Source organism: Apus apus, chromosome W (genome assembly GCF_020740795.1).
Source record: "Apus apus isolate bApuApu2 chromosome W, bApuApu2.pri.cur, whole genome shotgun sequence".
Classification (NCBI taxonomy): Eukaryota; Metazoa; Chordata; class Aves; order Apodiformes; family Apodidae; genus Apus; species Apus apus.
Window position 1 is genome coordinate 93,706 of NC_067311.1, and position 22,062 is coordinate 115,767.

At 50.6% G+C, this 22,062-nt stretch overlaps 1 protein-coding gene across 2 annotated transcripts in view; it reads left to right on the forward strand.

The window, feature by feature from the left end:
* CTIF (cap binding complex dependent translation initiation factor) overlaps positions 1-22,062 on the forward strand; it is a 149,783-nt gene that overhangs the window by 41,180 nt on the left and 86,541 nt on the right. For both annotated transcript variants that reach the window (XM_051641715.1, XM_051641716.1), the window contains exons 2-6: positions 4,741-4,953; positions 7,163-7,246; positions 18,247-18,320; positions 19,470-19,574; positions 21,802-21,877. In XM_051641715.1, the coding sequence (XP_051497675.1) occupies positions 4,774-4,953; positions 7,163-7,246; positions 18,247-18,320; positions 19,470-19,574; positions 21,802-21,877 (519 nt within the window). In that variant the 5' untranslated portion in view covers positions 4,741-4,773. The remainder of the gene's footprint in view (positions 1-4,740; positions 4,954-7,162; positions 7,247-18,246; positions 18,321-19,469; positions 19,575-21,801; positions 21,878-22,062) is intronic.

Below are 22,062 nucleotides of genomic sequence, written 5' to 3' on the forward strand. Positions count from 1 at the left end.
GCCCCAGCAGCACCACACCCCACCCCACTGGAGGATCCAGCTGAACATAAGGAGAACCTGTTTACTGTGAGGGTGACAGAGCCTGGGACAGGCTGGCCAGAGAGGCTGTGGAGTCTCCTACTCTGGAGACTTTCCAAACCCGCCTGGACGTGTTCCTGTGTGATGTGATGTGGGTGATCCTGCTCTAGCAGGTGGATTGGACTAGATGATCTCCAGAGGTCCCTTCCAACCCTGACGACTCTATGACACCCACCAGCAGCTCCAGCTTTGAACCCCAGCACAGACAAAGCAGGTGTCAGCTTTGAAGCCACCACCCTGGGCTGCTCTTGCAGTTCATGGCAGGTGAAACGTGGCAGCAAAGTTTACACAGAGCAAACAGAGCTGGTTTCTCCTTCTGGGCCATCAGCTGGAGCAGCTGGTCTTGGTTTTGGCCTTCTCTAGGTTTCATGCAACAGCTGGTCACATGGAGACCAATAGATAGGAATGGTGGTCACCATGGTGAGAATAGGTTCTCACTGCCGTGTCCCTGATAGACCAGTAGCTCCCTCTTCCCAGCCCTTTTCCCACATCTGCCAGTAGCAGCCAAACCCTGGAGCAACCTGAGTCAGGACCTCAAGGAACACCAAGGGGAGAGAAGTTGCCTGGTTCCCCTGTGGCTGTAGCAAACAGCTTGTTCCAGCCTTGGATGTTTCCTGCTTGTGAGATGAAGGTGTCTGCTGACGTGGGTGATCTCTGCTCATCCTTTGGCCTGAGGACACCCAGGCAGAAATGCCATCTTGGTGTGTTCACCTGGGGGTTCCAAATCTAACCTGGAGTCACATGTCTGCCTGAATGCTACTGAAGCACACAGTGTGGTAGAACATTTCTCTTAGACCTTTGAATCATAGAATTCTAGAATCCTAGAATCCTAGAATCCTAGGGTTGGAAGGGACCTCGAAAGATCATCTAGTCCAACCCCCCTGCCAGAGCAGGGTCACCTAGAGTACATCACACAGGAAGGCGTCCAGGCGGGTTTTGAATGTCTCCAGAGAAGGAGACTCCACAACCTCTCTGGGCAGCCTGTTCCAGGGCTCTGTCACTCTCACAGTAAAAAAATTGTTTCTGATATTCACCTGAAACCTTCTGTGCTCCAATTTGTATCCATTACTCCTTGTCCTATCACTGGTCATCACTGAAAAAAGCTTAACTCCATCTTCTTGACACTCACCCTTTACGTATTTGTAAACATTGATGAGGTCACCCCTCAGTCTCCTTTTCTCCAAACTAAAGAGACCCAGCTCCCTCAGCCTTTCCTCATCAGGGAGATGTTCCACTCCCTTCATCATCTCTGTGGCTCTGCCCTGGACTCTTTCCAGCAGTTCCCTGTCCTTCCTGAACTGAGGGGCCCAGAACTGGACACAATACTCCAGATGCAGCCTCACCAAGGCAGAATAGAGGGGGAGGAGAACCTCTCTTGACCGACTAACCACACCCTTTCTAATACATCCCAGGATGCCATTGGCCTTCTTAGCCACAAGGGCACACTGCTGGCTCATGGTCATCCTCCTGTCTACCAGGACCCCCAGGTCCCTTTCTCCTACACTGCTCTCCAGCAGGTCAGCCCCCAACCTGTACTGGTACGTGACATTTTTCTTCCCCAAATGCAAAACTCTACACTTGCCCTTGTTGAACTTCATCAGGTTTCTCCCCGCCCAAGTCTCCAGCCTGTCTAGGTCTCTCTGAATGGCAGCACAGCCTTCTGGTGTGTCAGCCACTCCTCCCAGCTTGGTGTCATCAGCAAACTTGCTGAGGGTACATTCTGTACCCTCATCCAGGTCGTTGATGAAGATGTTGAACAACACCGGTCCCAGTACCGACCCCTGAGGGACTCCACTAGTCACAGGCCTCCAACTAGATTCTGCCCCATTGACTACAACTCTCTGCCTCCTTCCTTTCAACCAGTTCTTGATCCACCTCACTGCCTGGTCATCAAACCCATACTTGATCAACTTATCTACAAGGATGCTGTGGGAGACGGTGTCAAATGCCTTACTGAAATCAAGATAGACCACATCTACCGCTCTACCATCGTCTATCCACCTAGTAATTTCCTCCTAGAAGGCTATGAGGTTAATCAAACATGACTTACCCTTGGTAAAACCATGCTGACTGCTCCTGCTGACCCCCATGTCCTTGATATGTCTAGAGATAGTGCCAAGGACAAGTTGTTCCATCACCTTTCCAGGGATGGAGGTGAGGCTGACCGGTCTATAGTTACCCGGGTCCTCCTTCTTGCCCTTCTTGTAGACTGGAGTGACATTTGCTATCCTCCAGTCCTCAGGCACCTCTCCTGTTACCCATGACTTACCGAAGATGATGGAGAGCAACCTAGCAATGACCTCCGCCAGCTCCCTCAGCACCCTTGGATGCATTTCATCCAGACCCATCGATTTCTGGATGTCCAGATTACGCAACTGATCCCTAACCCAATCCTCATCTACCTGGGCAAACTCCTCCTCTATCTTGACTTCTTCTGGGGCTATATGAGACTGGGGCTCCTGGGGAAAGCCTGCAGGAGTAAAGACAGAGGCAAAGAAGGCATTCAGCACCTCTGCCTTCTTTATATCCTCTGTCTCCAGGGCTCCCACCTCATTCAGCAGTGGGCCTATATTGCCTCTGGTGTTAGTTTTGTTGGCTATGTATTTGAAAAAGCCCTTTCTATTGTCCTTAACCTGACTTGCAAGGTTAAGTTCCAAGGAGGCCTTAGCTTTCCTAGTTGCCTCCCTACATTCTCTGACAACAGTCCTATATTCCTCCCAAGTGACCAGCCCCTCCTTCCATGATCTATAGATTTTCCTTTTCCACTTGAGTTTGCCCAGCAGTTCCTTTTTTAACCATGCTGTTCTCCTAGCTCCCTTACTAGATTTTCTACCCATTGGGACGCTCTGATCCTGTGCTTGCAAGAAGTGGTCCTTGAATGTTGACCAGCTATCTTGAGCCCCTTTACCTTCCAGCACCCTGTCCCATGGGACTTCCCTTAACAATTGATTGAGGAGGCCGAAGTTTGCTCTGTGGAAGTGCAGGGTTCTGGTCCTGCTGGGTATTCTGTTCCTCCCACACAGGATCCTGAACTCCACCATCTCGTGGTCACTGCAGCCAAGGCTGCCATTGACCACCACTGCTTCAACAAGGCCCTCCTTGTTGGTGAGCACAAGATCCAGCAGCGCTCCTCTTCTAGTCGGCTTGTCCACCATTTGCATTAAGAAGTTGTCATCAATGCACTGGAGGAACCTCCTAGACTGTGAAAGGCTGGCTGTGTAAGTCTTTCAGCAGATATCGGGGTAGTTAAAATCTCCCATAAGGACTAGGGACTGTAGTTGTGAGGCTGCTTTCAGCTGCCTGTAGAAAGCCTCATCAACTTCCTCGCCTTGGTCAGGAGGTCTGTAGTAGACCCCCACAACTGTATCACCCATACCACCCTGCCCCTTAATTCTTACCCACAGACTTTCAACTTGCCCCTCATCAGCCCCAGCACAAAACTCAATACATTCTAGCTGCTCTCTCACATAAAGAGCAACTCCACCACCTCGCTTCACCGACCCATCTTTCCTAAAAAGCACATAGCCATCCATGGCCACATTCCAGTCGTGTGAGCTGTCCCACCATGTCTCTGTTATTGCTACCAGATCATAACCCTTAGCCCGCACACAGACCTCTAACTCTTCCTGCTTATTCCCCATGCTGCGTGCATTGGTGTACAGGCATTTCAGGAAGCAAGCAGAGCACACTGGTGGGACCAAATCCTCCTTAGACCACCGTCCTTCAGGCCCTGGTATGTTCCTCTTGGGCTTGTCCCTAACAGACCCAGTTTTCTCCCCTTCCCCCTTCACATCTAGTTTAAAGCTCTCTCAATGAGCCCTGCTAAGTCCTGCCCCAAAAGCCTTTTCCCCCTCTGGGACAGGTGCATCCCACCTGCCACCATCAGGCCAGATGTCTCATAGAGCAGCCCATGATCAAAAAAACCAAAGCCCTGCCTTTGCACCAGTCTCGTAGCCATTCATTGATCAGTAAACTCTTCCTGTTTATCTCTCCACCCATTCTTACAGGAGGGATGGAGGCAAACACGACTTGTGCTCCAGACCCCCTAACTAGCGGTCCCAGGGCCCTGAAGTCTCTCTTCATTGCCCTTACATTTCTTGTGATAATTTCATCACTGCCAACCTGAAAAATCAGCAGTGGGTAGTAATCAGAGGGATTTACCATACTAGAGAGTTTCCTTTTAACATCTCTAATCCGAGCCCCAGGGAGGCAGCAGAACATGTCAGGGGAACCCTCAATATCCAGAGAGGCTGGGGGATAAAGGGATAGAAAGCAGCCCTGAGGAGCAGGCCTTGGGGGTGCTGGGTGATGAGAAGCTCTCCATGAGCCGGCACCGTGCGCTGGAGCCCAGAAACCCCCCATGTCCTGGGCTGCATCCCCAGCAGCGTGGCCAGCAGGGCCAGGGAGGGGATTGTCCCCTCTGCTCTGCTCTGCTGAGACCCCCCTGCAGGGCTGGGGCCAGGGCTGGGGTCCCCAACACAGGAAGGAGTGGATGATCTCCAGAGATCCCTTCCAACTCTGACGACTCTATGACTCTACAGATGTCACCACCTGCATGGTAACCTGCAGGCTTTGCCTGCTGCTTAATCAACCTTTCCGTAATGACTAGGAGTTAATTTCTTGCCTTTTTTCTTTTTTCTTTTTTTTATTTGGCTTTCTCAGGACCCCTCTGTCCTCAGCATCTCCCCCAAAGGGATGGAGAACTCGTCGGTGGCATCGGCCTCCTCGGAGGCGGGGAGCAGCCGCTCCCAGGAGATCGAGGAGCTGGAACGTTTCATTGACAGCTACGTCCTGGAGTACCAGGTCCAGGGGCTGCTGACTGATAAAGTCGAGGGGGATGGAGAGAGTGAGAAGACCCAGTCCCACATCTCACAGGTGGGTGAGGTGGGAGAGGGGCTGGAGGTCACAGAATGACAGAATCTTAGGGGTTGGAAGGGACCTGGAAAGACCATCCAGTCCAACCCCCCTGCCAGAGCAGGGTCACCCAGAGCACATCACACAGGAACGTGTCCAGGCGGGTCTGGAATGTCTCCAGCAAAGGAGACTCCACAGCCTCTCTGGGCAGCCTGTCCCAGGGCTCTGTCACTCTCACAGTGAAGAAGTTTTTTCTGATGTTTATGTGGAACCTCCTGTGTTCCAGTTTGCACCCACTGCCCCTTGTCCTGTCACTGGACACCACTGAACAAAGCCTGGCTCTGTCCTCCTGACACTGCCCTGAACGTGTCTGTAACCATGGATGAGGTCGCCCCTCAGTCTCCTCTGCTCCAAGCTCAAGAGACCCAGCTCCCTCAGCCTTTCCTCATCAGGGAGATGTTCCACTCCCTCCATCATCCTTGTGGCTCTGCCCTGGACTCTTTCCAGCAGTTCCCTGTCCTTCCTGAACTGAGGGGCCCAGAACTGGACACAATACTCCAGATGCGGCCTCACCAGGGCAGAATAGAGGGGGAGGAGAACCTCTCTTGACCTACTAACCACCCCCTTTCTAATGCACCCCAGGATGGCACTGGCCTTCCTGGCCACAAGGGCACACTGCTGGCTCATGGTCATCCTCCTGTCCACCAGGACCCCCAGGTCCCTTTCTCCTGCACTGCTCTCCAGCAGGTCAGCCCCTACCTGTACTGGTCCATGGGGTTGTTCTTCCCTAGGTCTTCACCAGCATCTGGTTTGGAGATGCACATCCAGCTGAAGCAGCATTGGGGTGTGAAGCAGGACTTAAGTAGAGCCTGGGTTTTGGAGCAGTTTGCTTCTTCAGCCACATTTGAGGCCTTCAGCCAGTTGGTAGAGGTCTCCTGCCAACTGTGTTTTGTTTTTCCATCCTCTCAGGGTGCATGCCCTGGAGCTTTAAGACTTCTCCAGGGTTTACAAAGGAAGGACATTTTATTTGTAGATGAGGGGTGTGTCTCTCCATCCCAAGCTTTCACCAGGATAAAAAGATCCTGGAGGGGTTGGGAAGAGCTGCAAGGGCTGCCACAGAGGGATGCTTGGTAGTGAGGTGTACTCCATCCATATGTACAGACATGTTTGTGAGACAACCAAGCCCAGAAGGTCAGTCAGAACCTCAAAATGCTCCCCAAAAGTGACATTCCAGGGAAAAGTGGCTTGAAAGTGCCCAGAGGAAAAGGACCTGGGAGTGTTGGTTGAGAGCAGATGAACATGAGCCAGGGTGTGCCCAGGTGGCCCAGAAGGCCACCAGCATCCTGGCTTGTGTCAGCACTGGTGTGGCCAGCAGGAGCAGGGCAGGGATGGTCCCCCTGTGCTGGGCCCTGGGGAGGGGGCACCTGGAATCCTGGGGTCAGGTCTGGGCCCCTCAGGACAAGAAGGAGATGGAGGGGCTGGAGCGTGTCCAGAGAAGGGCAAGGGAGCTGGGGAAGGGGCTGGAGCACAAGTGTGAGGAGGAGCAGCTGAGGGAGCTGGGGGTGTCCAGCCTGGAGCAAAGGAGGCTGAGGGGAGACCTGCTGGCTCTGCAGCTGCCTGAGAGGAGGTTGGAGCCAGGGGGGTCGGGCTCTGCTCCCCAGGAACAAGGGATGGGACAAGAGGAGATGGGCTGCAGTGGTGCCAGGGGAGGCTGAGATGGGATCTTGGGCAGCATTTCTTGCTGGCAAGGGTTGTCAGGCCCTGGCCCATGCTGCCCAGGGCAGGGCTGGAGTCCCCATCCCTGGAGGGACTCAAAAGCCCTCTAGATTTGGTCCTTCAGGACACGCTTTAATGGCCAAGGTTGCGTGGTGTAATTTTTTTATTTGTTTGGGTTTTGTTGTTGGGTTTCTTCATTTGTTTGTTTGCTTTTGTGTAACTGTTGGACTCAGTGATCATAGATGTTCTCTCCAATCATGACAAGTCTGTGATTCCCTCTGCTCATCATCAGCAGGTGGAGCATTTCCAAGCCAAAGCCTTTGAGACCATCCCCCAGAAAGAAGGGGGAGGACTCCCGCTTACGCTGATGCCTGTGGCTGCATGATGTTTGCTGTGCTCTGTGGTCTGACACAGCAGTTTTTTCCCAGCTGTGCTATTATTTGTCACAATCCCTGGTTTTTTGCATCCCTTGTTTTTTTCTAATCCCTTTTTTTTTCCCATCCCTTTTTTCCAGTGGACGGCGGATTGTAGCGAGCAGCTGGATGGCAACTGTTCCCCATCCCGAGGGAAGGGCTCCTCGTCTCACCAACACAGTCAGGTAGGGGTTGTGTTTAGCTGTTCCTCACCCAACTTCTGCTGTTCTTCTTGGGCTGCCTCATCTGGCAACTCAAGAGTCTTGTTGTAGACAAGTTCTCCATGGGACAACAATGTGCCCTTGTGGCCAAGAAGGCCAATGGTATCTTGGGGTGCATTAAGAAGAGTGTGTCCAGCAGATCGAGGGAGGTTCTCTTCTCCCTCTACTCACCCTGGTGAGACCTCACTTGGAGTGTTGTGTCCAGTTCTGGGCTCCCCAGTTCCAGAGGGACAGGGATCTACTGGAGAGAGTCCAACCAAAGCTACGAGGATGATGCAGGGACTGGAACATCTGTCTGATCAGGACAGGCTGAGAGACCTGGGGCTGTTCAGTCTGGAGAAGAGAAGACTGAGGGGGGATCTAATTAATGTCTATCAATACATGAGGGCATCAAGAAGGCAGGGACAAGCTCTTGTCACTTGTGCCCTGTGACAGGACGAGGGGCAATGGACTCAAACTGGAGCCCAGGAAGTTCCACCTCAACATGAGGAGAAACTTCTTTCCTGTGAGGGTGACAGAGCCCTGGGACAGGCTGCCCAGAGAGGTTGTGGAGGCTCCTTCTCTGGAGACTTTCCAGACCTGTCTGGATGCCTTTCTGAGTGACCTGCCCTAGTTTTTTTTGGTCCTACTCTGGCAGGGGGTTGGACTCAATGATCTTCAGAGGTCCCTTCCAACCCCTGACATGCTGTGATTCTGTGAATTTTGCTTCCCCTCCAATACCAGCACTCTCTAAATATCTCCATGAAACGTGTGTGTGTGCATGTCTCCACATCCTTTAGTCACAGCTACATTTACTCTTTAGAAAGAAGACTGCTGGTCCCATTGATGTCAAAAAGAATGAAGAAATTCTTTATGCTCAGGGTAGCAAGACCCTGGCCCAGGTTGCCCAGAGGTGGGAGATGCCCCATCCCTGGAAACATCCCAGCTCAGGTTGGACAGGGCTCTGAGCAACCTGGTCTAGGTGCAGATGTCCCTGCTCACTGCAGGGGGGTTGGACTGGATGGTCCTGAAAGGTCCCTTCCAACCCAAACCACTGAATGTACCAGAGGGAGGGGATTCTCCCCCTCTACTCCACTCTCAGGAGAACACTGCTGCAGTCCTGGGTCCAGTTCTGGAGCCCCCAACATAAGAAGGACAAGGAGCTGTTGGAGTGAGTTTAGAGGAAGCCACAGAGATGCTGGGAGGGCTGGAGCAGCTCTGCTCTGGAGACAGGCTGAGAGAGTTGGGGTGTTCAGCCTGGAGAAGAGAAGGCTCCAGGGAGACCTTAGAGCACCTTCCAGTGCCTGAAGGGGCTTCAGGAAAGCTGGGGAGGAGCTTTTCATCAGAGAAGACAGTGATAGGACAAGGGGTGATGGTTTTAAACTGAGAGAGGGGAGATTTAGGTTACATATTGGGAAGAAATTCTTCACTCTAAGGGTGGTGAGGAACTGGAATGGGTTGCCCAGGGAGGTTGTTGATGCCCCAGCCCTGGAGGTTTTTAAGGCCAGGTTGGATGAGGTTTGTGCAACCTGATCTAGTGGTTGGGTTCCCTGCTCATGGCAGGGGGGTTGGAACTGGATGATCTTGAAGGTCCCTTCCAACCCAAACCAGTCTCTGGTTCTATGATCATTCCATTATCCTTGAGTCCAGATCTGAACCCTGGTGGTTTTCTTGCTCAGCAAAACAGAAGAAATTACTCTGGGAGCAGTCTGGGGTTCTCCATCTCACCAACCCCTTTGTGTCATAGCCCAGGGCTAATTTCTACACTGCTTTTGGTTGAGGTTGGCCACCACGCTAAAGACCTGGGACAAGAAGATAGATGCTGCAGTCACCTTGGTCTGTTTTTCCAAAGAAAGAGAGAAAGTGAAAGACAGGGAGTTGCTCTGAGGCTTTGCCAGTGAATGCAGGTTGGTGTGGCCTTGTCTGATGGAGGAAGAAATTAAACCTTCAAGTGGGGTGACCTGCCCATGATCAAAGAGTGGCTCTGAGAAAACCAGTTGCTTAATGGTTTTCTGCCTGTAGTTCCTGGGTGGCATTCCCTCCCTGTTGATTATGGTCGGAGGGGACTTCTGGGAAAGAAATCAAGTCCTGGTTTTATTTTCTCTGAGACTTCTGTTTGGGATCCACCTTGTGAAGCAGAACCACCCCTTGTGAAGCAGACACCTTCTTGAATGCCTGAAGATCTGAGAGTGAAATTCCTCACTGCTTTGCTGCCTGATTTAGGAGAGCTGTTGCTGCTTACAGAGAGAGGGTGGAGGAAGGTGTCTTCTAGACCTGGTGTCACTAGTGGCTTGAGTGGGAGGATGTCTCATCACTCTCACTTTCCATTTGTGTAGAGCAGACAGGGTGATGTTGGTCTGTCTGCTGAAGGGGAACCTTCCCATGCTCTGTTTTTATGAAATGTGCAGTAACTGAGTTTCCTTTGAGGTCTCAATTCTTCTTCCAGATTTGGTTGAGTAGGTCAACAAGTGCTGAAGCTCTTGGCAGGAAAAGGGATGACTTGAGCCATTTTCTCCAAGACCTGAGCAGGAGCTTGTTGCTGGCGTGACTTAAGTTCTCACTGCCATTCTGGATGCTCTCAGTGCTTCTCCTCATCCTCATCCATGCACATAAATGAGATATGATAAATGATAATGAGCTCCTGGAGAGAGTCCAGAGGAGGCCATGGAGATGATCCAAAGGCTGGAGCAGCTCTGCTCTGGAGACAGGCTGAGAGAGTTGGGGTGTTCAGCCTGGAGAAGAGAAGGCTCCAGGGAGACCTTAGAGCACCTTCCAGTGCCTGAAGGGGCTCCAAAAAAGCTGGGGAGGGACTTGGGACAAGGGCAGGGAGGGATGGGATGAGGGGTGATGGATTAAAACTGGCAGAGGGGAGATTGAGGTGAGACATGAGGAGGAAATTCTTTGCTGTGAGGGTGGTGAGACCCTGGCCCAGGTTGCCCCGAGAAGCTGTGGCTGCCCCATCCCTGGCAGTGTTGAAGGGCAGGTTGGATGGGGCTTGGAGCAACCTGGGCTGGTGGGAGGTGTCCCTGCCCATGCAGGGGGGTTGGAACTGGATGATCTTTAAGGTCCCTTCCAACCCAAACCATTCTATGATTCTGGGATATCTAACACACCCTTGGCTAACACGTCTCTTACGATGTTGTCTGAGGGGAACACAACCACGCAGGCTGGGCCCTTTCCTGGTGAGTCTAGAAAGATCTTGTAGCCTTAACCTCCTACTTCCAAGCCCATCAGGTCCTTTGATCCTGTAGTGTAGCCCAAGTATAAATAAAACCTTGTTTTTTCCTGATGGGAGAAGAGCTCCAAATCATGTTTGGTGTCCCTTCTGCTGTGCCTTTACCAAAGCAGTGAGCAGGTACCCTACCAGATTGGAGTGCTCAGGAAGGTAGACATGGACCTGGGGAAGGAAGGAGCAGAGCCAAAGTGAACTGGATGATCTTTGAGGTCCGTTCCAACTCAAACCATTCTGTGATATCTGTGAAGTTTCAATAATGTTTAATTCAACACTTTTTATTTTAAAAATCTCCCTGCTCCTCACAAGGGTTTTAATGTGACCAGCCACATTTCTGGAATTTGCATAGCCTGAGGTTGCCTGAAGGCAACCACGACCAAAAGTTGGTGGTGATGTTTCAAATGTGTCTTTGAAAGCAGAGGGTGTTTACACTGACTTGGTCCCGTTGTAGCATTTGGCACAGAAGTTTTTCCATGTGTAGATGAACAAGATGCACATCGTGTAGGACACAATCAATTGGTAATTAATTGTTCAAACACCTGCATGGTGGAAGTTCATTTCTCCCAACCCCCTTTTCAGCAGTGTGCATCTTTCCAGTGGTATCCTGGGATGTCCGCATCTGGAGAATTGTGTCCAGTTCTGGGCTCCCCAGTTCCAGAGGGACAGGGATTTGCTGGGAAGAGTCCAAGGGAGGCTACAAGGATGATGAAGGGACTGGAACATCTGCCTGATGGGGAAATGCTGAGAGACCTGGGGCTGTTTAGTCTGGAGAAGAGAAGGCTGAGAGGGGACCTGATGAATGTCTCTCAATCTCTGCAGGGTGGGTGTCAAGAATGGGCCAGTCTCTGTTCAGTGGTGCCTGTGACAGGACGAGGGGAAACGGCACCAAGTGACAACACAGGAAGTTCCACCTCAACAGGAGGAGAAACCTCTTTCCTGTGAGGGTGACAGAGCCCTGGGACAGGCTGCCCAGAGAGGTTGTGGAGTCTCCTTCTCCGGAGACTTTCCAGACCCATCTGGACACGTTCCTGTGTGACCTGCCCTGGGTGTTCCTGTTGCAGCAGGGGGGTTGGACCTGATGATCTTTAGAGGTCCCTTCCAACTCCAACCATTCTATGATTCTGTGATTCCCACATCAAAGAAGATGATTTGCAGTCCTCAGGATGGCTGCAAGACTTGCTCTTCCTCAAGGCTTCCTGAAGCAACCACCTTCCTGTATCTCACAGGTGGGATTGATCAAGGATTCTTTCCTTCCATGCCATTTTAACAATTGCCACTCAGTGTTTCTCAACCATCAGGAGATTCAGGTCCCAGTGTGGCGAGGGGGAAAGAAAGTTCTTGTTGCTCTTGGTGTGACATCTCATGGGAATAACCACAACCTCTCAAATTTCATCTATATACAACTTGAAAACCAGTTGTCAACATTTGACTCAGTTTGACAACAATGCTCTCGATCCCCTCCCACCCAGGTAGGGAAAGAGAGAGAGAAAAAGAGAGAGACTTGGCTGGATTGAAAACTGAACCGTGCAGCTTTAATTAGAATACTAATGTGTGATATGAGAGGATATATATATATATATATATATATATATGTGATTATACAAAGGTGTGGAAGAAGCCTCTCGCCTCCCCCCACCCCCAGCAACTCCCCCAGCACTCCCCTCAGACGAGACAATCCCGAGGACTCCCGAAGCTGCTCCTGGAGAAAGGCAGAGAGTTACGAGGGTCAGGAGGGCTTGAGGTCGACGATGATGGGCAGGTGGTGTTTTCCCAGACGCCGGCCACGAACAAAAGAAAGAGAGAGAGAGAGAAGGAAGGCAGACAGAGAGGCGAAGCGAAGCGGCGAGAGAGAGAAGCCGGAAGGAAGGAAGTTTTCTTCTGTCATCTCCGACCTTCCCCCGAGCCTACGTAGATATATGGGATGGAATATCTCTGGCCAGTTTTGCTGTTCGTCTAACCCAGCCTCCCACGGGGGGGCCACAGATCCCCCCGCAGTGTCTGAGCCGGCAGAGCAAAGGCACGACCTTGAGGGCCCAGCAATTACAAAAACATTCCAGTGTCTTATCAACCTAGCAGAACACGCAGTTGCTAGTTGAAGAAAGCTCACTGAAATGAAAAAAAGGATCAGCAAAAGAAAAACTGGCTTCATCCTGGCTCAAACCAGGACACCAGTTGACCTCCTCTTTTGAAGCCAACACTGATTTTAGGCTGTAGTAACCACAGGATGTTTGAGCTTCCTTGAGACTTCCTGGGTTTGAGGATGGAGAACGTGCAGCAGAAGCCAATACTGATGCATTTTGCTTCCAATCCTTCATGTTGGGTAGATAGGTGTTTCACATGCCCTAAGATACATCCTGGACCTCTGGGTAGCATCACCCTAGGGAGCTTAATTCTGCTGTGCTGCTGGCTGGCTCCCTGCCCCATCCAAGCCAGGTGGTAGTGGTAGAGCTGGGACCTGAACTGTGCCTCTAAATTTGTGACCTGGACTTGGCTGTCATATGCAAAGCAGAGTCCACACCTTGCCCTACTGGTGAGTCCTTTTGGTTCTTGAAGGCCAAGGTGGCTCTGCCCTTGCCCATGGCAGTGTCTGCAGGGACTCAGGTAGCCCCATGAGGATGTCTGAGACATCAGAAACCCTCTTTCAGTGTCAGCTCTTCCCAGATGTTCAGAGTACTTGAAAGAGTTGAATGTTCTGCACTCTGTGGTTTCATGGGGTTTTAATCATTTTAGATCACTTCAAAGGTTTTTCCCAAGCCTCTAAGCAAAGCTTTTGGAGCAATTACCCTGACAACATCCACCTTTCTTCCCAAGCACCTCGTGAGATGTTTGGGTAGATAGAACTAGACAGGTGAGTTCTTCTGGTTTTCAGATGATTCATCTTGCATGGAGTGGCTGAACAAGAAACCTGCAGGTTGCTGACAGCACAAGTGTCAAGAGAATAAAGGAGAACAATGGACACAGCTCCTTAATGGGCAAAAATAGTCATTTGTGTCATGTATCTTCTGGTGAACTCTGAGGGCTTTCAGGTGTAGGAGAAGCTGGACTCCACCAGTGGGCTAAGCAGAGGGGGAAACTGATGGAGAAGTTGATTTGGGCTTGGGAGAGAAATTAAGGATATGGAACAGAATAGAATCATAAAATGGTTTGGGTGGGAAGGGACCTTAAGGATCATCTAGTTCCAACCCCCCTGCATGGGCAGGGACACCTCCCACCAGGCCAGGTTGCTCCAAGCCCCATCCAACCTGCCCTTCAACACTCCCAGGGGATAGGATAGGGTAGGATAAATTTCAGTTGGAAGGGACCTACAATGATCATCTAATCCAACTGCCTGACCAATTCAGAACTGACCAAAAGTTAAAGGATGTTGTTAAGGGCATGGTCCAAATGCCCTTGAGGAAATTTGGAGGATGTGAGGTTGATGAATGTGCCTAATTAATCCTCATTAAGATAGAGGAGGTAAGAATTATTTTTCCCCTGTCCATAGATTAAGAGAAATCTTATCTTCACCAAAGCCTCCCACAATGTCATCCCTTTGCAATGTGTAAATAGAGTATGTTAAAGGATTCCAGGAGAGCCTCAAAATCAAGGAGCTGAGCATGGCTGTGGTTTTGTAGGTGCTTCCACTTGTGGTCTGGGAGCTGGAGCTCTCAGGTTGGTGCTCTTTGCAGGTGCAGGACAGCATTGCCCTTGACCAAGGTGAGATGTTTGTTGTTTCCAGGAAAAGTGGGATCACAGCAGCACTGGGAGTGCAGGATCCTGGCCAGGATTGGGTTCCAGGAGTGGGTCTGGATCCAGGTCTGGCAGACACAGGAGAAGCAGCCAGTTCAGGCAATCATCCAAGGTGCACCTGGTAGCAACACGCTGAAGTCGTGTCCTTTGCTTGCTACTTACCAGAAGCACATTCCTAATAACATGTTTTGTGTGTGTGTAGGGTGTGGGTCGATGATGAAGGACACCTCAGAGGCCTACTTAACTCAGATGTCATGTGTGACCTGGCTGCTGAGGGCTGTAGTTGTTCTGCAGCTTCAAGAAGTCTGTTGAAATGTGGCAATAATATTGGCAAAGAAGTCCCTAGTCAGCTGGTTTGGTGTGAAGAAAATGAGGCTCTTGATTTGAAGTCCTAGAGTAATTTCATTTGGAGAAATGAAGATATGTGTCATTGGGGTTTTTTTGGCAAGTCTTCATTAGAAGTTGATATGGGAGTGGTCACCATATAGATAGTCTTAAATTATGACCTTCAGTCCATCTGATTTCCATGGGAGCTGTCAGCAGGGCTAGATGGGGAGTTGTCTTCCTGGCCTTCAAAAGAGATCAATGATGTGCTTTGGATTTGGTTTGAAGTCCTTTCCTTGAACTCAAGCCAGGGACTTCTGTGCATTTTAGTCAGTCTCTGTGTTCCTCTCTCCTCTTGAGGTTGCTCTTTTTCTGCACATATGAGCATGGGTTGTGCCAGAAGTGATGGACACGCTCTGGGAGATTTGGAGCCGGTGGCCAAAGTCATAGGATCCCAGACTGGTTTGGGTTGGAAGGGACCTTAAAGATCATCCAGTTCCAACCCCCTGCATGGGCAGGAACACCTCCCACCAGCCCAGGTTGCTCAGGGCCCCTCAAAATCTCTTTCTTCTGAAAACTTGCTGTTTTCAACAAGAAAACCTTTAATCAGAACCTTTTCAGACAGCTCAGTCTCTCTCTCTCTTCTTTGTTTTCCACCAAAGCACTGCCAGGAGTTGTAGGCAACTGAGAAGGAGGAAAGGTGGGGGAATCTTCTCCAAGCTAAAACTGAAAAGTGCTTAAGAAGGAACACATGACACAGGATAATCCCTGAATTTCCACCAGGGACTCAAGCAGCTCCTTGGCATTGTCCTACCCCAGTGCTAAACCCAGGGATGAGCCAACGCTGCTGCAATCGTGTGATCAGGAGCACGGTGTCGTGTTTCTGGTTGGTTGCTGGAGGATGGGAATGAGGAGCAATGAGAGGAACCAGTGGGACACTGAGCTGGGCTTTGAAAAGCTGCTGCCTGCCTGCAAATGCCAACTTTGTGAGGAATTTGCTGAAGCTGCATCCATGGATAAACAGCCAGCATCCACGTGGCCGGTGGCGTGGTCCATCCCTGTGTTTGTGTGGGAGCTCCAGGGGTTGAGCAGTGCTGGATGGAGCAGAATCACAGAATCAGCAAGGCTGGAAAAGACCTTTAAGACCATAAAGTCCAGCCTATGACCAACACCACCACAGCAGCCAGACCATGGCACTAAGTGCCACATCCAGCCTTTCCTTGAACACCTCCAGGGATGGTGCCTCCACCACTTCCCTGGGCAGCCCATCCCAGTGTCTGATCACCCTTTCCATGGGAAGTGCTTCCTGATATCCAACCTAACCCTCCCCTGGAGCAGCTTCAGGCCAGGCCCTCTTGTCTTGTTATTAGATGCCTGGAAAAAGAGCCCAGTCCCCACCTGACTCCAACCTCCCTTCAGGGAGCTGTAGAGGGAGAAGGTCCCCCCCTGAGTCTCCTGTTTTCCAGGCTAAACAACCCCAGCTCCCTCAGCCTCTCCCTATAAGACTTTCCCTCTAGTCCTTTCTCCAGCCTTGTTGTTCTCCTCTGGACCTGCTTCAGCACCTCCAGATCCTTCTTGCAGTGAGGGGCCCAGAACTGGACACAGGACTGGAGGTGAGGCCTCACCAGGGCTGGGCACAGGGGGAGAATCACATCCCTGCTCCTCCTGGCCACACCATTCCTGATACAAGCCAGGATGCCATTGGCCTCCTGGGCCACCTGGGCACACTGCTGGCTCGTGTTCAACCAGGCATGATGTGCACAATGAAGTGTGCTCACAGGAGCTGGAGGACAGAGGTTGTGGATGTGCATTTAAACCATCCTGGGGGTAGGATCAGCTTGACCTGCTCTGGGTATTTGTGTGGTTCTCATCAGTCTGTCTCTCAACCATAATTCCTGCTGGCTTAATTAATTTTTGGCAATACTAACCCCTTTGCAGAGAATCTGCTCATCAAAACCTGAAGGTTGGGTCATGGGGAGCTTCCAGTTAAAACTGCTGATGGTTATAATTGCAGACCTGGGGGAACAGGAGACAAGTCCCTTTTTCTTTTAAACACACACAATATTTATTTTATGTCCCTGGATTTGAAAATTGGCTTTTTTAAAGTCTTATTATAGAATCATAGAATCCCAGACTGGTTTGGGTTGGAAGGGACCTTAAAGATCATCCAGTTCCAACCCCCCTGCATGGACAGGGACACCTCCCACCAGCCCAGGTTGCTCCAAGCCCCATCCAACCTGCCCTTCAACACTGCCAGGGATGGGGCAGCCACAGCTTCTCTGGGCAACCTGGGCCAGGGTCTCCCCACCCTCACAGCAAAGAATTTCCTCCTCATGTCTCACCTCAATCTCCCCTCTGCCAGTTTTAATTCGTTCCCCCTCATCCCATCCCTCCCTGCCCTTGTCCCAAGTCCCTCCCCAGCTTTCCTGGAGCCCCTTCAGGCACTGGAAGGTGCTCAGACTGAGGTCTGAGGCTTCACGAAGAAGTCAAATTTTCATGAGTTTTTTTGTTCCTCAGTTTTTATTATTAATAATATTTGGAAATGGCAGAAGTTAGAGGATGGGGAATATGTGGAAGCCACCTTCTCCAGCATTTGTTCCACCAGAGTGGGACCATTTGGGCTGAAATATTGAAATAATCTATGTGTAAGAAATGTTGGGGGGGAAATGGTGTTTTGGGACCCTCTAACAATTCTTCTGTGTTCATCCCATATGAGTCTGAGTCAGGTCTGGTTTCTTGAATGGTCCTGGCAAAATCCAACCTGTTTTATTTCTTCACCTTTGAAGGGTGGAGAGGGCAGCTCCCTTTCATTGGAGTGGATGTGTGTAGGCTGATGACTTTCAAAGTTGCCATGAAGGGCATGTGTGAGGTCTTGGCTTTAGATGCTCTTGCTTTGGGTCACTGGTTCTGCCCAAAGCAGCTACACAGGGAAATTCAAGGTGCTTTGCAGTTTGCTGGAGTTTTCCTGTAGTTCCCACCTGATTTTACCATCATGTCTTTGCTTCTTGGGTGAAGGAACCATCACTTTAGTGTTGGTGGGACAGGGGCCAGAATAACCTTGGGAACTCATTTGCTGGTGTGCATGAGGTGGAATGGTGCAGGGTTCTGATGTCCCCTGCCTGTTGTTAGAGGAAGTGGTGCCACCATGACTCCTTGAGGAAGCAGGACAGCTTTCCCCATCCTGATTAGTAACAGCAAGCTCTGGTGGCTGTTGGTGAAGAGTAGCTCTATCCTTGGAGATATTCAAAAGCCATCTGGATGTGTTCCAGAGCATCTGATTGTAGGTGGCTCTGCTTGAGCAGGAGGATTGGACCAGCTGAGCTTCAGAGGTTCCTTCCCACCTCAACTGGTCTGTGACTCTGAAGCTGGGTGTCTTCATGACTGGGATGTCAGCCTGCCCATTGGACCTTGGTGGGACTTGGAAGTTGTGAACAGTGGGAGAGGAGGACAGGACTGGAGTCCAAGCTGAGCCTACACGTTTTCTGCTCCATGTTGTCCACAGCTTTGTGTCCCCAGGGCTGAAACTGTGTCACTCCTTGCCTTCATGGTGCACTTTTACAGTGGGTGAGGGGACTCTGTGTTACAGTGAGCTTGAGGTCACAGGGAAGTGGAAAAGTCCACACCTGGAGCTGGGCCACCTCCATGGTCCAGATAGCACCACGAGCCTTCTGGCAAGTAACCACCTTTCCTTCCCTCCTAGAATGGCAACAAGGAGACCTCCCTGGACATGCTGGGCACGGACATCTGGGCTGCCAACACCTTTGACTCCTTCAGGTAAGATGATTTAAAGCACTTGAAGAGGGAGGTGACTCTGCCCTCTCTTAGCTTTTGACCACTCATACCCAGGGTCTGGTGAGTACCAAGCTTGTGCTCGTGTCACTGCTTCTCCTCTTCCCCATCCCCAATTAACCCGTGGCACTAAGTACAATTAATCTAATTAAAGCATCCTACGTGCTGAGGAGATGCCCCTGGATGGGTCTGAAGTCCAACCAGCTGAAACCAGGAGGGTTATGGTTTAAACTGGCAGAGGGGAGATTGAGGTGAGACATGAGGAGGAAATTCTTTGCTGTGAGGGTGGTGAGACCCTGGCCCAGGTTGCCCAGGGAAGCTGTGGCTGCCCCATCCCTGGCAGTGTTGAAGGGCAGGTTGGATGGGGCTTGGAGCAACCTGGGCTGGTGGGAGGTGTTCCTGCCCATGCAGGGGGGTTGGACCTAGATGATCTTTAAGGTCCCTTCCAACCCAAACCATTCTATGATTCTATGATTTATAATCATCCAAGAGCTTCACAGGTAGGAGTTGAGGCAGCTCTGAGCTACTTGTCCAACATTTTGCTCTTCTATGAACTGGAGATGTGATTATGTGTTGGCTTTGAAGCTGCTGGAAAGAGCTCTTCATCCCCTGCTTCAATGTGGGGACAATGTTGGAATCTGCTTTCTGTCCAGTTTTATGCATCTCTCTCTGTGCCTGGAGCACTGCAAGAGTCTCCAGGGGTTGAGCTCCCACCTGGGACTTGTTCCAGGCTGCTGGAGCCATCAGGTTGTAGAGGGCCAGAGAGAACATCTCCATTGCATGGACCAGACCTACCTGTTGTGATACCCCCTTGATCCAGAGAAGAAATCTAGTTAGCAAGGTGTGGGCTCCATTGTGCTGCATCATACATCAAAATGGTGGGTTTAGAGCAAGGAACAGGAGGAGCTCAGCATCTCCAAAAACATCTAAGAAATCAATAGAAATGTGATGCAGAACCTTGAAGGTTGGAGGCCTACATCCATGTGCTCTGTGGCAAGGAACGGTGCCTCCAGAAGTACCAGTTTTCCTCATCTGCAGGCTCTGCTGTGCCCTCTGCTCTTCAACTGGCTGGTGTTTAATTAGTTGTGGACTTTCTTTCTTTGTTTTGCCCTGTTGTTTTTTTTTCTCTCCTAGTGGGGCGACGTGGGACTTGCAGCCTGAAAAATTAGATTTCACCCAATTTCACAGGAAGCTGAGAAACACCTCCAAACACCCACTGCCTCACATAGACAGAGAAGGGTGAGTGTCATCAGCCTGGTACCCTGCTCTCCAGCAAGGTCTCTAACTTCTCCCTGGCAGAGGGAATGCTAGATTGGAGGCATGGTTCATGTGGAAGACATGGGGAAGAGGTGCTGGAACAGCAGTTGTGTCCAGTTCTGGAGCCCTCAGCACAGGAAGGACATGGAGCTGTTGGAGAGGAGGCCACGGAGATGCTGAGAGGGCTGGAGCAGCTCTGCTCTGGAGAAAGGCTGGGAGAGTTGGGGTGTTCAGCCTGGAGAAGAGAAGGCTCCAGGGAGACCTCAGAGCACCTTCCAGTGCCTGAAGGGGCTCCAGGAAAGCTGGGGAGGGACTTGGGACAAGGGCAGGGAGGGATGGGATGAGGAGGATGGATTAAAACTGGAAGAGGGAAGATTGAGGTGAGACATGAGGAGGAAATTCTTTGCTGTGAGGGTGGGGAGACCCTGGCCCAGGTTGCCCAGGGAAGCTGTGGCTGCCCCATCCCTGGCAGTGTTGAAGGGCAGGTTGGATGGGGCTTGGAGCAACCTGGTCTGGTGGGAGGTGTCCCTGCCCATGCAGGGGGGTTGGATCTAGATGATCTTTAAGGTCCCTTCCAACCCAAACCAGTCTGGGATTCTATGATTTGCAGATCCTGAGTCTAGTGATACATTGAATCATCCAAGTGAAGTGGTTAAGGAAATCTGCTCTGCCCTGGTGAGACCACATCTGGAGGATTGTGTCCAGTTCTGGGCTCCCCAGTTCCAGAGGGACAGGGATTTGCTGGGAAGAGTCCAAGGGAGGCTACAAGGATGATGAAGGGACTGGAACATCTGCCTGATGAGGAGAGGCTGAGAGACCTGGGGCTGTTTAGTCTGGAGAAGAGAAGGCTGAGAGGGGACCTGATGAATGTCTCTCAATCTCTGCAGGGTGGGTGTCAAGAATGGGCCAGTCTCTGTTCAGTGGTGCCTGTGACAGGACGAGGGGAAACGGCACCAAGTGACAACACAGGAAGTTCCACCTCAACAGGAGGAGAAACCTCTTTCCTGTGAGGGTGACAGAGCCCTGGGACAGGCTGCCCAGAGAGGTTGTGGAGTCTCCTTCTCCGGAGACTTTCCAGACCGATCTGGACACGTTCCTGTGTGACCTGCCCTGGGTGTTCCTGCTGCAGCAGGGGGGTTGGACTCGATCTGCAGAGGTCCCTTCCAACCCCTGTGATTCTATGATATTTTTCCCTTTGTAACTCAATCACTATTTCATCTCTGAGGGAAAGCCAAGTCCTAAACACCACTGATCACCCAGAAATCAATGAAGGTGTTAATTAAATTAAGTGTTTCCATTTCTCTTGCTGGTTTTCAAGCTTTAGCACAGGCTGTTTCTCTGCATTTTTTTACCCCATTTGCTTCAGTTCCACCAAGATCAGTGGTTCTCTGACTTCTAGGCACCTGCTGCTATCAAAATTTCTTTCTAATATCTATTATTTAACAATACCTTGTCACTAATTGACCAAAAACCTCATTATTATTCTTGCATAATAACAACAGTTCACCTCAATGGTTTATAAATGCAGAAGGATTTTATCTGTTGACCATTTTTTCTTCTCCTGGATCATGACAAGCTCTTTCCATCCAACTAGTCATTGTCTTTGGAATATTTTTTTTCCCTTTCTTGATGGAATCAAGTCCTTCAGCTGCCATTTATGTGGTTGGTCTGTCAGTGCTTGGCTTTTTACTCCATGTTTTTTGAGTTACAAATTGGATGTTTGTATTTATATGGATGGTTGTTTGGTGTCTGGTAAGTGTTTCTGTTTGTTCACCAACACCTTTCTCAGCAGGGGAACCAGGAGCTCCTGTGGATACCAACAAATGAACCAAAGGAAACATTTCTCATTACCTTCTTGTGTCCTCATTGATGATGGTTTGGTTGGTTTTTTTCCAGGTGGGCTGTGCTTTTGGTTTTATTTCATCTGACTCACCCAACCGTACAGCTCAGGACTGTTTGGGTTTTGTCCCAAAAGCATTTGAACATGGTGGTAGATGGTGCAAGTGGAGATGGAGAAACATTGAATTTTGTCTTTGTGGCTTTGTACCCTCATGGGGGTGTCGTGGAGGCACCATGCACTCCCTTCAGAAAGCCTTCATGAGGTTCCTCTGCAGTAGGAACCAATCTTCTCCATGTGCTGTCAGAGAAAATTCATGTTGGTTCCAGTGAGTTTTCACCCAGTTTTGGTTTTGTTTTCTTCCTGCCACAGGCTTGGAAAAGGGAAATATGAAGATGGAGATGGTATCAACTTGAATGACATAGAGAAAGTCCTTCCAGCATGGCAGGTAGGTGATGAGGACATCTCCAGCAGCTCCCTTCCTTAGGGAACCCTCCCCAGAAGTGGGAAAGCCTGAGCTGGATACACAGAGCTATGGTCCTTTATGGTGGTATCATCAAGCCTTGCTGGGAACCTTAGTGCTGGCCAAGGGCAGTTACAGTGCAGACTTTGTTGGGAGATATGTGTCCATGC